We start from the raw sequence: 14,037 nt of genomic DNA on the forward strand, positions 1-14,037 counted from the left end.
CTTTTGTGAACTTAAGACTCTTGGGTAATTCCACAAAGACAGGTCAGTTTCTTTCCCAAGAAGGTACTGTGTGTGGGAAAGAGCATGCCCAGCACTAAATGATGGTGTAAATGATGGTGAACAAGTAGCCTGTTAATCCAGCACCAGACACTATGATGGACTTCAGTGTGTACTTTTTCAGCCTGAAAAAGTAGGCTCTTGGGCCACTCCTGTTTAAGGCTGTGAACTGGTTGCAGCTGCTTCGCTGCTAATTGGGGAAAGGCTGAGACTAACTGTCAGGCTGGTAATGATGATGATGGTATTTGTTAAGCACTTACTATGTGCCAAGCACTGGTCTAAGCACTGAGCACTGTTCTAAGGCTGATGAAGGTGGCATATCCACCTGGGACCAACAGGTGAGGCTTAGGTTCTGAGAACCTCCATGAGGAAGTAATTATAGTGAATGGCTTAGAACTTGCCTCTTGTCCTCTCGTGCCCCTGCTGCTTGTGTTCAGAGCTAGGGCACGAAGTGCAATGAGTAGGTGGACAGGAGAGCAAGGCCCAGTTACGGCTGAGGTAGCCACAGTGGAGGGCCAATGCCGTGCTGAAGTACCGTGACCCAAATGGGTCGCCCAGGTAGCTGTTGCTGTGCTCAGAGACCAGATTTCAAGATGCCTCCTGGGCCTGCTACCGGCCTCACCCTGACTGGCACCCACAGCTCCTGATTCTCAGAGTAGGGATGATAGATGCCACTGCATGGGAAGTGCCTAGGGACAAAAATTCTAAGTGACTGGCCTACCGCCTTTAGAGATCTTGGCCGAGGTAAGTCTAGTAGTAGATTTGATGATTACTTGCACATGTAGACAAAGGTGAGAACTTCTGTTCCACCGAGTGGGCTCTGACTTGTGCTTTTCCCAAAAAAGCCTGGTGCTAGAAGGTGGAGTCAGTCACAAATCCAAATAAGTTTCTTCAAATTTGGCCTCGATGAAGTTACAAACATTGTGAAAGGAACCCAGCCAGGGATCTGCAACTGGCACGGGGAGAAGAGTGAAGTGTATGCCACTTTGTCACTGATGGGGGCTGCAATATAAAATTGACTGAGTTCAGTTAAAGTATTCAAAAAGTATGTTTAATGGTTTTAAATATCAGAGAATTTATAACAAGTATCGACCATACAATCCATGGGTAAAGAAATCAGACCTAATTCACACAACATTACAAAGGATACTGGTCAAGATGGATTTTATCGTAAAGGAAACTTAACATCCAGGGATGCTGTGGTGTTGTGTAGGCTTGGAAGTGGTTGGGGGAGAAGAGTCTAAGTGTAGGGTATAGTAATTAGGTAAAAGATGCAGAGTGATCTCATCATTAGTTAAAGCAACTAAGTTTAATCAATATCAAGCTGCATAACTAACTCTAAATCTGCTGAGTACCATGTGAAGCCCAATGAGTGACTACAATCTGTACTTTTGCAGCCACCTGTTGGACATCCTGACATGCTTTTATTTGACTTGGCTCTTGAACACTCAAGCCTGTTTAAGAATACAGCCCAGCAAATTACTACAATAGGGAATGGCTTTATAGATTGTGTTTTAGCTTTAATCAATGGTATGTGAGGACTGAAGTGCATTGAAGAGTATGATACAATACAGTTGGTAGACATCTGTGCTCTCTAGGAGCTTACAATCTTGTACCTTACTCCTGGAGTGAGAGATTTTGACTGGACTTGCCCTCAGTTGTTTGATTATTCAGCTACAGTTTCATCATCAAATGGCATTTGAGTACTGTGTGCAGGGCACTGAACTAAGGCTTGACCAACTCTAGTAAAAAGCGGCTATTACATAATTCATCTCACTATTAAATAACATACCAGGTTGGTTTCAGAATACAACTCCATGCCCCTTGGTCATGGTTGATGTTTTGCCAGCCAGACTGCTGGAAACGGCTCTCAGACTTCTAACGATTTTCTAGCACAACGGAGTAATACTAGAAGTGCTAGATTAAAACAACATTCTGAAGTAGAAGGCAAGAGAGCCGATGTAATGTCTGGCTATCCTACTCCAGCACAAAAAGTGCTGTATACCATAAGCCAGAGCCACAAGTGAAGAGCTTGGAGTTGCTCTAGTTTACATTCTGTAGAGTTGGTGGGAGATTCACAAATGAAAAGGCCTTGAAGACATTGGAAAGAAAACATTCTTAAATGTAGCCATTTAAGAAGGAAGACAAAAGTCAATTCTAGCCTTATAAATTCATGAAGACCATTCAGAATTCTTAGGCTGAATATTGCATCTTTAGTAAACACACTTGGCATACTAACTCTAAATCAATCATTTGAGCACTCAGTGTGCACAACACTGTACTAAGTGCTTAGGAGAGTACACTAACAGTGAGTAGACATTGTCCCTGCCCACTTAATTGGCATATGCAGGCATTGAGGCTTTTCATAACAGTGAAATACCACATTTGCTTAGATGAGTACCTCCACCCCAGTTTTTGAAAAGATTTTTCATATGTAATTGTGAGCAGTCATAGTGCACAGGGATAGGAAGACAAGAAGGCTCAGAATATAATGCAGCACAGCGAGCTCACAGTGGGGAAGGGGAGTTTGAGTAGTGCCTGCAAACTCCAGGTAGGAAGAGAAGTGTGTGTGCGTGAGAGAGTGTGTGTGCATGAATATGTGATGCAGCACGTGGAAGAGTGCAATAGCTGCTCTCCATATTGCTATACTTAACTCTTCTTTGACCCCACCCCCCACCCCCCAGCTATTAGCCCCAGCTCTGTTGGTGATGCAGAGTTTTTGGAAGAAAAAAAAAAGTGGGGCAGCTTTTGTAAGTAAATATGGTAACGGTGGATGGTCTCACTTTTGCTGCCTTGCCTAAAAGCACCTGTTTGATGGTCTTCCATCCCAGGATAATGCTGTAGGATGTGATGACCAAAACATTTCAGTAAAAGGGTTGCCCTTTGGACAACATACATACCTTCTGGACTTCATTAAAATTAAGCAGCCCAGTTCAAATGTGACACACTATTCCTTTGTTAGGATATAAGCTGATAGTGGAGTTGACTAACACTGATTTGATTGTTATAATTGTGGCCATCTCGATTTTGCCTAAGTTAACCTACATACAATAGAACACATCTAGTACGGCATCTGTCTAAAGCTGAAAGTTGGCTTGATAAAGAGGACTGAATAAAGGTGATTTGGTACAAAAACAAGATTGATACAACACACAGTGCAAGTGCTGGTTCAAAAGAGAATCCAAGCAGTCCTCAACTTAAGACATTACAAGTTACAAAGAGCCTCTACTTCATATAGAATGTTTCTAAATAAATACACTCTAAGCTTTACAACGCACAGCAGTTTTGACTTAACACTAGTCTCCAGCATGGCACTAGCCCTGGGGCTGCCCAGGAGCCATAAGGAAGAGAGAAAGTTTTATAAGCTGATATATAATTTTATAAGCTGAGAGCATCACCAGGGAAGGCCAACATGTCCATTTTACTTTCAATGAAGTAAAAGTCAGCTATCCTAGAGTGAAACCTAATTCAACTAAATAATGTAGCCGTATTACTCATCTCTGGTTGAATATGTAACTCGGCAATTTGGATTTAAAAACAAAAAACTGGGTATCTGACCTTGGTTCGGCAACCAATCCTCCAATTATGAGATTGTTCTTGTGAGAAAAGCAGTTCCAACTTCAGGCTAAGTTTTCAAGAACCAATTGTGTTGTAAGTCTGAGGACTGCTTGTACCCATTAAACTAGTCTAGTTTTTCCAATGAAAAGTTTACCCGCCACCATGTCTTAAGACCAACACTCTATAAACACAAGATACTCCTTACATCAACTACTACTTATTAACACTTAATCAGAAGTTGGCCAAGAGTGGGAAGAGTAGGAGAAATGGCAAGCCCTAAAATTATTGCACTCAAGAAACAGGGTACAGGGGTTACTTTTTGGCCAGTGGCAAGATCCTAAAAGGGCAGGCAACTCATTTTCAGAAACTACTGGTCCCAACAGCTAGTCATGGGCTTCTGGGAAGAAGCTGAGGGCAAGGTCATGTGACTGCCTCACTATGACTCTCTGCCAGATTCGTCTGAAACAAGTAGGTAAATAGACCTGAGATCCAACAGGCTAACATTTTCAGGAAGCTTGAATCATTGATTTAGAGAGAATTTATCACATACATACATGCATGCATGCATACATACACGCACACACACACACACATACACACACACTGCTCTTTGCAGATGACCTACAGTTTCTTGCAATACAAGTAAAGATTTCCTTATAGTCCAAGTGCTACAGAAGTTGTGCTTCAAGACACTAATTCTGTGTCTTAGTCATACAATACAGTCTAGCTCCTTAAGCAGTCATCTCTATAATTTGTGTTTCATCCACATGGGATATGCCATCAGCATAACACTTTTTCATCACATCTAGCTGCAGAGCAGGACTTCTCAAAGGAAAAAACACAAAACGCTGAATGGTGCAACAGATAATGCACAAGGATCCAAATCTACACAAGAAGATAAGTGCTACGGTAGTGCTGAAAAGGGTAGACACTGCCACTGAACCAGATTTGGTTCTTTTGTCCTATCTTACTTGAGATAAGTTAGGTTTCACTTTGCATCGTTGACTCCACATTCAACTGTAATTTGGCATTATCTTACACAGGTAGTCCTTTGCCAGCAGGGGGAAAAGAGGGGAAAGGGACAATCCTGGATCTAACTCCCCACGCTTCACATAAGCTCCCCTTTCTGCTTGACAATTTCCACATCATCAAAATTGCTCTTCAGCCTGGAGGACCAAGCCTGCTTCCCTTCAAAGTGTCCTCAGACACTGCTCCTCCTCCAGCCAATCACATGCCCCAGAAGTATAAACTGACATTTGCCAGTTTGTCTTCTGAACAGTAACTTGGAAAACTTCTTTCAAAAATAAAATACGATAAGAAAAGAGAATTTCACAACATTATGCCAGGAATTTGACGGTTCAAGAGTTGACTTCAAGGATGAAGTCTTATCTTGCACACAGCCCAGGTGATGTGCAGAAGTTAATGGGGGGGGGGGTGAGGGGGGGTGCATGTATACATACGCTTACACATGGAAGTGTACCCTCCTCAAAGGTGGGCATGTATCTAGCTAGCAGTGAGTTTCTTCAGGAGGTCCAGGATAACCCAATCCATCACCTAAATGTCTCAGGCATAGAGAAATGTGGTCACTAAGAACTTTGGAGGTGCGTAACTACTAAGAAAAAAAAGCCATGTCGATGAATACTTATTCCAGCATCAGCTGCAAATTTGAGGCTTCTAAAAAGGGGACAAAAAGGTACCTCTGGCTAACCAAGCTAGCTAAAGGAGATATATCATTTGCTTTTGTAAAACAGAAGATAGATTATCAAAAGATGAATCAAAAAACCATGCATTAAAACCAACCAACCTATTTAGTAATTACGCAAATGAAATCCCTAGTATATTCTGCGTGTAGTATAATCTAAAACCATGCTAGCAGCTCCAAGTAAGGCAGGGTCCACCAAGTCCGAGACCACCACATCCACTGTCTGAACAGAGAACAGTGCCTGTTGGCGAATCACATCTTTGACAGTGTTAACATAATGGCTTGCTAAGACTCCAGAAAGGATGACGAGGGAGGGGTTCATGGTGTGCAGGATATTCACAATACCAAGGCCCAGAGCTGTCCCTGCTGTAGAAAAACAACAACAAAATAAGGATTGGGAAGAGGCAACATTTCCAAATTATTTGAACCTGGGGAGCTCTTGCTCAGTAAAATAAAAAGGATGGAGTCTCTCGGCGGGAACAACAGAGAAGCTTCAACCCTGAGACTTCAAGAACCTCTGTGGAGGAATCCATTCTAGAGCCGGTGGTTTGCGCGGGGCCGCTTGGACTCTCCTGTCCCTGCCAGTCGTATCCCCGCTGGGGCATGGAGGGCAACCAGCAAGTGGGCGGCCAGGGGTGCAGCACGCTGTGAAGTGCACGTGCGGGCTTCACCCGAGGTAGCCGGTTGCAGGCAGAGCTAGAACTAGAATCCAGGTCTCCTGCTTCCCAGAGCAGTGCTCTTTCCACTGAGCCAAAAGCAAGGCTTGATAAATAAAATACATTTATTCGTCCAAGATGGCAACCTTTTTCTATGTGGAAAGCTACTTTCGAAACACAGCACTACGCTTCGGTGAGGCACGGTACTCTCTGGAAGACCCGACACATGCAGAATTATTTGTAAGAACTGTGAACCAGACGAGGTAGTCTCACCTGTTCTGAGGATACTTTCGGCTTTTGCGTTGCCCAGTTTAGCTGCCTGGATGAGATGAAGAGCACTGACAGCTTCTTCCTTTTTCACTGACATTCCTTCCACTAATAGCAGGTCTTCTATTTCGGGAAAGGAGACAATAGAGAAGAAATTCACTCCATAAGTTGTTGTTAAACTCTGCAGTTACTAGTAAATAAATAACTGCTATGCAATTTAGTACAGCAACAATTACCCAAACAACAAATAGATCACTTTAAACCACAAATTGTTAATGCCTCACCACATGTCTCTGCAGTGTTCTCTCTGTTCAGAATGAATTATTTGCAATTTTGAAATGTATTAATTTAAATAACTCCACTTCTTTACATTTTTCTTTAAAACAAACTTTCATTAGTCCTTCTGACAAGTTCTCCTTTCAAGCTAGTTGTGCAGTTGCTAGAAGTGGGCATAGGAAAAGCCCAGAAAGTACTCCTGGATGCTAGGGCAGAGTGATGATCCAGCTTCTTTTCCTCCTTTGCCCCTGCCCCATCCCCCATCCCCAAAAGCCTTGGATTCACACTAAAAAAGTTATTTCCTTCTCCAAGCCCTAGAAATGGCATGGCTCAGGGTACCCTGGTGGGGTTCAGGTTGGCCCAGAGTAGTAGTAATACTAATAATAATCAATTATGGGTTTTGTTAAATGCTTACGAGCCAAGCACTGTACCTGTATGCATTGGAGTAAATACAGGCTAATCAGACCAGACACAGTCCACAGTCCCTATCCCATAGCTTACAATCTAAGTAGGAGGGAGAACAGGTATTTAATCTCCAGTTTTCAGATGAGGAAACCAAAGTATAGAGAAGTGAAATGGCCTGCCCAAGCTCATACAGCAGGTATGTGGTGGAGCCAGGATTAGAACCCACATCTCCTGATTCTCAGCCCCATTCTCTTTCTGGCCTTGATGAAGACAGGGCCTAGAATGGCTTAAAAGTGGGAAGGAAAAGATTTTTTCTCAAAACATTTTGCGGATCTTCCCCTTCCTTTCCCTCATATCACGATGGGACCACTGAATCAACTTCCTCACTAGTCTCCTTGCCTCCAGCTTCTCCCCACTTCAGTCCACAGTACACATTGCTACCTGGGTCGTTTTCCCGAAACACTGCTCAGCTCCCATCTCCCCGCTCCTCAAAAACCCTTCAGTGGCTGCCCATCTCTGTCTGCATCAGGTAAAGACTCTACCATTTGCTTCAAGGCTCTCCACCAGCATGCTTCACCTTATTTATCAGCTCTCCTCAATCCCCGATTCCCTACCTCGCACATTTCTCTCTTTGCCAAGCCCGGTTCCTGGTTGTACCCTGCTTTTTTTTTTTTTAATGGTATTTGTTAAAGGCTTACTATGTGTCCAACACTGTTCTAAGCACTGGGGTAGGTACAAAGTAGTCAAGTTGGACACAGTCCCTGTCCGGCACGAGGTTCACAGTCTATAAGCACTGCCTTGCCCGCCACCAACTCTTGCTCAAGTTATAATAATAACTGTGGTGTTTGCTAAGTGCTTACGACGTGCCAGGCACCATCCTCGGGGTTTGGAACTACCTTCCCTCCCACACCTGCCAGACCTCAACACTCAGCCCTCCCAACCATCAAAATTCTCCTAAATTGGAGACCTCCACCTCCAACAAGTCTTCCCCACCTAATTATCAGCCCCCCCATGATTCTTATCATCCCAGTCAGCCCCCTCTTGCACCTTATTTCCACCCTCAGCACTTGGAAATGGATGTATACTCAAACATTTCTGTGTTTGTCTCCCCACTTAGAATGTCAAGTCCTTACAGGAAGGGAATGCCTCTTGTACTTCTGATGCATTTCATCCAGTAGGGGCTCAATAAATATAATCTCTACTGCATTTTATATGTCAACTCCCTTCTGACACAGTTTGGTCTTGTAGGTAGCTGCAATATTGTTAGGTGAAGGATATCAAAGCTGGGAATATGAGTGGTGGGGATTCATTCACTCAACTGTATTTATGATAACATGCATTTCAAATCATTGAAAAGCTTTATTTGATTATATTCTAGTTTCCCTAAGATTCAATTTAACTAAAGTAAATTACCACACTCCTTCTCTTGCTATTGTTCTAAGAATTAACATGAAAAAGTGACCCTGCAGTGGAGGGGAGAAAATACTAAACTGGAAATTAGTGCCTTGCTCCTTTGGTTCATCAACACAAACTCACTGTAAATACACTTCAGATAAGTCACTAAAACATATCTTAATGGTTCTGTTTTGCCATAATAACAACAATGTCTGTTAAGTAAGTGCTTTACTATGTGCCAAGCACTGTACTAAGCACTGGGGTAGATGCAAGATAATAAGGTCCCATAAAGGGCTCAGAGTCTAAGTAGGAGGGAGAACAGGTATCAAATCCCCATTTTACAGATGAGGGAACTGAGGCACAGAGAAGTGAAGCGACTTAGCCAAGGTCACACAGCAAGTAATCAATCGCATTTATTGAGAGCTTACTGTGTGCAAAGCACTTGTTCTAAGCTCTTGGGAGAGTGCAATATAGTGTGCACTATAACAGAGAGGGCACTGTAACAGTCCCTGTCCACATTGAGCTTAGGTCTAGGTAAGTGGTGGAGCTGGGATTACAGCCCAGGTCCTCTGACCTTCCAGGCCTGTGCTCTCACCACTAGGTCATGTTGCTTCCCATCAACCTTGCCCCAGAGGGACTGGGGAAATACCTGGAAACCCGAGATCGCATCTTCCTGAGTATGTCTGCTCGGGTACAAGCTAAGCCCCTTGGAGGGGAGGACAGTGATCCAGGCCATTAGGGTACCATGGATCAAACAGACATTGAGCTCCAAGGTGTGTCCCAATAAAATATAGAACATTACTCGTCATTAAGTGTTTGAACTCTATTAAAATAGTTTTTCAAGTGTCAGAATACTAACCTATACCGAATGGGACCTTTTCAAATAGATTCTTTGGGAAGATGGTGACAATATTATAAGCAGCGCTCCATTTTACTATTTGGTTCAGAAGGTTTAGACCACATGTCCTTGCCCAAGAAAACAACAGACTGCCTCTCAACAACGCAGGTTAACTTACCGTCATGTAGTTTTTTAGCTTCCCGTTGCAAGGCCATTCCAGAGGCATATGCTTCGATACACCCATGATTCCCACATGAGCAATCTGGTCCATCCAATGACACCACCAAGTGCCCGAGTTCAGCAGCACAAAATGAACTGCCGTGGATCAACTCATGCTGATGAATGATTCCACCACCAATTCCTACAAAAACAGGTGAATTAGCTGCATCCCAAACAGACAGCTTGTCAAGGAATGATTGAGTTGCTAATTTCCAACTGATTAGCAAAAATTAGCAAATTTCATATTGACGTTTAAACCAGGTTTATAAAAATTACAAGCTTGCTTCTAATTTAGACCAGACTTTTGCAAATGATTTATGGAACAGCAAGTCAAATATCGAGGAAATACCAGCAGGCACTTCATTAGAAATTCAGATCCGGAAAGGGGATATAAGCCCTAAATCAAACGGCATAGGTTTTTGTTTTGTTTTTAAATGATTTTGATAAGCGCTTACTATGTGTCAAGCACTGTTCTAGATACAAGGAAATCAGGTTGGTCACAGTCCCGGTCCCATATAGGGCTCATAGTCTAAGTTGGAGGGAGGAGGATTTAATCTCCATTTTCCAGATGAGGTAACTGAGGCACTGAGAAGTGAAGTGACTTGCCTATGGTCACAGAGCAGACAGGTGGTGGAGCCAGGATTAGAACCTAGGTCCTCTGCCTCCCAGGCCTGTGCTCTTTCCACTAGGCCATGCTGATTTAAATAAATATAGGTGAATCTCCTCTAGATTACTCATTTCAAACAAACGGAGGTGCATCATCCTGCAGGTCTCAGTGCTCCTGGTTGAAGGGAGCTAATTTTAGGCCATCCCCCCGTGGATGCAGATTCTGCAGCTTCGAGAGTGAAGTTATCATTGCATTTTACTCAGTGGAAAGAACATGGGCTTTGGAGTCAGGGCTCATGGGTTCGAATCCCAGCTCTGCCACTTGTCGGCTGTGTGACTGTGGGCAAGTCACTTAACTTCTCTGGGCCTCAGTTCCCTCATCTGTAAAATGGGGATTAAGACTGTGAGCCCCACGTGGGACAACCTGATTCCCCTATGTCTACCCCAGCGCTTAGAACAGTGCTTGGCACATAGTAAGCGCTTAACAAATACCAACATTATTATTATTATTATTATTTTAAGCTCCCGACCTAGGGGATGGTGGCAATCACCACGCATGGATCCTCTCTCCTAGGTCTGCTAGGCTGAGGTGACAACTGGGAAAGGGGGCTTTCTTTAAGATCACATTGCTTGGCAAAACAAACAAAACCCCCCAAAAACCCACAAAAGAAACATTCTCAGAGGTGGCCATTTAAAGCAGGTTTGTTATTGTTTTTGAGGATGGAGGTTGCAAATGGAGTACATGACGAGAAGAAATCTTAGGCCAATTTTTTTCTGGAAAAAAACCAAAAAGCACTTCCAGGAAATACAGCACTTTCCTGTAATAAAAACAATTTTAATTTCTACATGAGACGCTGGCCAAAAACAAACAAAAAAAAGCCCAAACTTCCCCCTGTTGGTATTTAAATTATGATAAATGGCTTCAAAATAGTTCACACATTTCCTTCAGATTTTCCCCACAGGGCCAAGTGAGCAGCTCCCATTCTCAAAGTATGTGAAACACTAAATTAGTTACCATGAATACAAACCCATAAATGCACTGGGGCGATGCTGAATGCACAGAATCAGTTCATTGGCTCAGAATAAATCCTTTAAACCAACTTTTCTAATAGCATTTGAAGCAAGATGCTTTCAGAAAGTGTGGGGGATTGACAACTTTCCATTTGTATTTTAAAAAATTGCTTACACTTTAATTTCTGGTGCTGTAAAGGTTCGGCTCATACATAATGTTTATTTATTTATTTATATTAATGTCTGTCTCCGCCTCTAGACTGTGAGCTTATTGTGGGCAGGGAATCTGTCTGTTATACGGTACTCCACCAAGCGCTTAGTACAGTGCTTTGCACACAGTAAGCACTCAAATACGATTAATACAGTTTTTAAATATTTTCTATGATATATTATTTCAACACTGTCTTCTATCTTTGACCTTATCAAAATCTACAACACATACGCTGTAGAGAAGCAGCGTGGCTCAGTGGCAAGAGCCCGGGCTTGGGAGTCAGAGGTCATGGGTTCGAATCCCGCCTCTGCCACTTGTCAGCTGTGTGACTGTGGGCAAGTCACCTCACTTCTCTGTGCCTCAGTCCCCTCATCTGTAAAATGGAGATGAAGCCTGTGAGCCTCACGTGGGGCAACCTGATTACCCTGTATCTCCCCCAGCGCTTAGAACAGTGGTCCGCACAAAGTAAGCGCTTAACAAATACCAACATTATGGAGAAGCAGCGTGGCTCAGTGGAAAGAGCCCGGGCTTGGGAGTCAGAGGTCATGGGTTCGACTCCTGGCTCTGCCACTTGTCAGCTGTGTGACCGTGGGCAAGTCACTTAACTTCTCTGTGCCTCAGTCCCCTCATCTGTAAAATGGAGATGAAGCCTGTGAGCCTCACATGGGACAACCTGATTACCATCTATCTACCCCAGCGCTTAGAACAGTGCTCTGCACATAGTAAGCGCTTAACAAATACTAACATTATTATACGCCTAAGTAGTCAATTCAGAGGGGGCAAAATGAGTATCCTGTAATGCTTCCCCACAATGCCCATGACTCAGGAACAATTGAGAATACCTAGTTGAGATAACATGTTCATCTTGGTCACTGTCAAACTTGGCTCCTTGGCAGAGAATTACAAGGGTGTGCAAAAGTGATTCAGTGAAGTCAGTTAATGAAGGCGCTCTTTTCTGCAGTCTTAAGAGCATAAAATCACAAAGTAGGAGTCATCGATTTAACACAACTGTGCCATTACCGATTCAGAATTTCACCGCTTTCTTCATCTCACTTGTTACAGTACCTGTGCCAGTAATCAGGGTCACAAAGTTTTCCAGTCCTTTTCCTTGACCAAATTTCCTCTCCGCCAAGGCGGCACAGTTACCATCATTGTCCACCCAGACGGGGAGATGCAAAGTATCTGAAATTGGGGTTCTCAGATCCACAGAGCTCCACTCCTGAATAAGCTTCGTAGAATGAAGCACAATTCCTTCACGAGGATTTACACGTCCACCTGTGGAAATACCTGGCCACACATACATGGAAGACAGAACTTCAATATCCAAGGTAAGGAAACCTACTTTCTGGGAAATGGGAAAATACAAATGTATCCACTGGCAATTTACTGGCATGTACAACTACATATTGACAAAGCAATAGCTCAACAAGCAAAGATGTGGATTTGGCACCATAAACTGCACATCCAGCGATGGCCAGGGGAAGATGGAGAGAGAGAGAGAAAGCAGAGACGGGCTTCAGGAAGAGGAGGGGGAACCCCGAGTGTCTCACCAACCTCTCACTTCCCGACCTGTTCTCTCACCGGCACCCCCGTCTCTCTACCCGCAAGCTCCCACATATGGGCTTTCTCTGGCTAGCACCTACGCCACAACAGTTTCCTCTCATTCATTCAATCATATTTATTAAGCACTTATTGTGTACAGACCACTGTACTAAGCACTTGGAAAGCACAATTTGGCAACAAATAGAGACAATCCCTATCCCGCTCACAGTCTAGAAGGGGGAGACAGACAACAAAACAAAACGAGTAGACAGGCATCACTATCATCAAAATAAATAAAAACATAGATAAATGTACATTAATAAAACAAATAGAGCAATAAATATGTACAAATATATACAAGTGCTGTGGGGAGGGGAAGGGGGTAGAGCAGAGGGAGGGAGTAGGGGCGATGGGGAGGGGAGGAGCAGAAGAAATGGGAGGGCTCAGCCTGGGAAGGCCTCCTGGAGGAGGTGAGCTCACAGTAGGGCTTTGAAGAGGGGAAGAGAGTTAGTTTGGTGGATGTGAAGAAGGAAGGCATTCAGGTCAGAGATAGGACTTGGGCCAGGGGTCGACAGCGGGACAGGGAAAAACAAAGCCCAGTGAGGAGGTAAGCGGCTGTAGAGGAGCAGAGTGTGTGGGCTGGGCTGTAGGAGGAGAGAAGGTGAGGTAGGAGGGGGCAAGGTGATGGACAGCTTTGAAGCCAATAATAAGGAGTTTTTGCTTCATATGAAGGTTGATAGGCAACCACTAGAGATTTTGGGGGAGGGGTGTGACATGCCAGGAGCGCTTCTGCAGAAAGATAATCTGGGCAGCAGAGTGAAGTATAGACTGAAGCAGGGAGAGAGGAGGATAGGAGATCAAAAAGGAGGCTGATGCAGTAATCCAGTCGAAATATTATGAGACCTTGTACCAGCAAGGTAGTAGTTTAGGTGGAGAGGAAAGGGCGGATCTTGGCAATGTTGTGAAGGTGAGACAGGCAGGTTTTGGTGACGGATTGGATGTGTGGGGTGAATGAGACAGCAGAGGCAAGTTATTATTACTGGTATCTAGATCTTCACAAAGATTTTATTCACAGAGAGCAACCACTCTCCACTCCGTTGCTGCTATCCCTGGTCACTCAAAGGATCCCTGTGGCTAGTACGATAGAAGATGCTACCAAAATTGAACGAGGAGTTAGTAGGTTGCAGTTTTGATGTTAGTGTAAAAACCCAAGCCCCAATGCACACTTAACTAAAAACATCGCCAGGGGATGAAGTGAGTCACCACTTGCAAAATAAATCATTTGAAAATGATT

General features: G+C 43.7%; 1 protein-coding gene across 5 annotated transcripts in view; it reads right to left on the minus strand.

Annotated features, from left to right (window-relative positions):
• Positions 1 to 14,037, minus strand: part of GNE (glucosamine (UDP-N-acetyl)-2-epimerase/N-acetylmannosamine kinase) — a 122,485-nt gene that overhangs the window by 28,738 nt on the left and 79,710 nt on the right. For 3 of the 5 annotated variants that reach the window (XM_029055890.2, XM_039910805.1, XM_029055893.2), the window contains 4 exons: positions 12,267 to 12,488; positions 9,333 to 9,515; positions 6,247 to 6,363; positions 1,087 to 5,683 (listed from right to left, as the gene is read on the minus strand). In XM_029055890.2, coding sequence (XP_028911723.1) covers positions 5,448 to 5,683; positions 6,247 to 6,363; positions 9,333 to 9,515; positions 12,267 to 12,488 — 758 coding nt within the window. In that variant the 3' untranslated portion in view covers positions 1,087 to 5,447. Of the gene's footprint in view, positions 1 to 19; positions 1,060 to 1,086; positions 5,684 to 6,246; positions 6,364 to 9,332; positions 9,516 to 12,266; positions 12,489 to 14,037 lie in introns of those variants that run through there. The other 2 variants (XM_039910806.1, XM_039910807.1) reach the window with 2 other exon arrangements.

The sequence above is a fragment of the Ornithorhynchus anatinus genome, chromosome X5 (assembly GCF_004115215.2).
Source record: "Ornithorhynchus anatinus isolate Pmale09 chromosome X5, mOrnAna1.pri.v4, whole genome shotgun sequence".
Taxonomy (NCBI): domain Eukaryota; kingdom Metazoa; phylum Chordata; class Mammalia; order Monotremata; family Ornithorhynchidae; genus Ornithorhynchus; species Ornithorhynchus anatinus.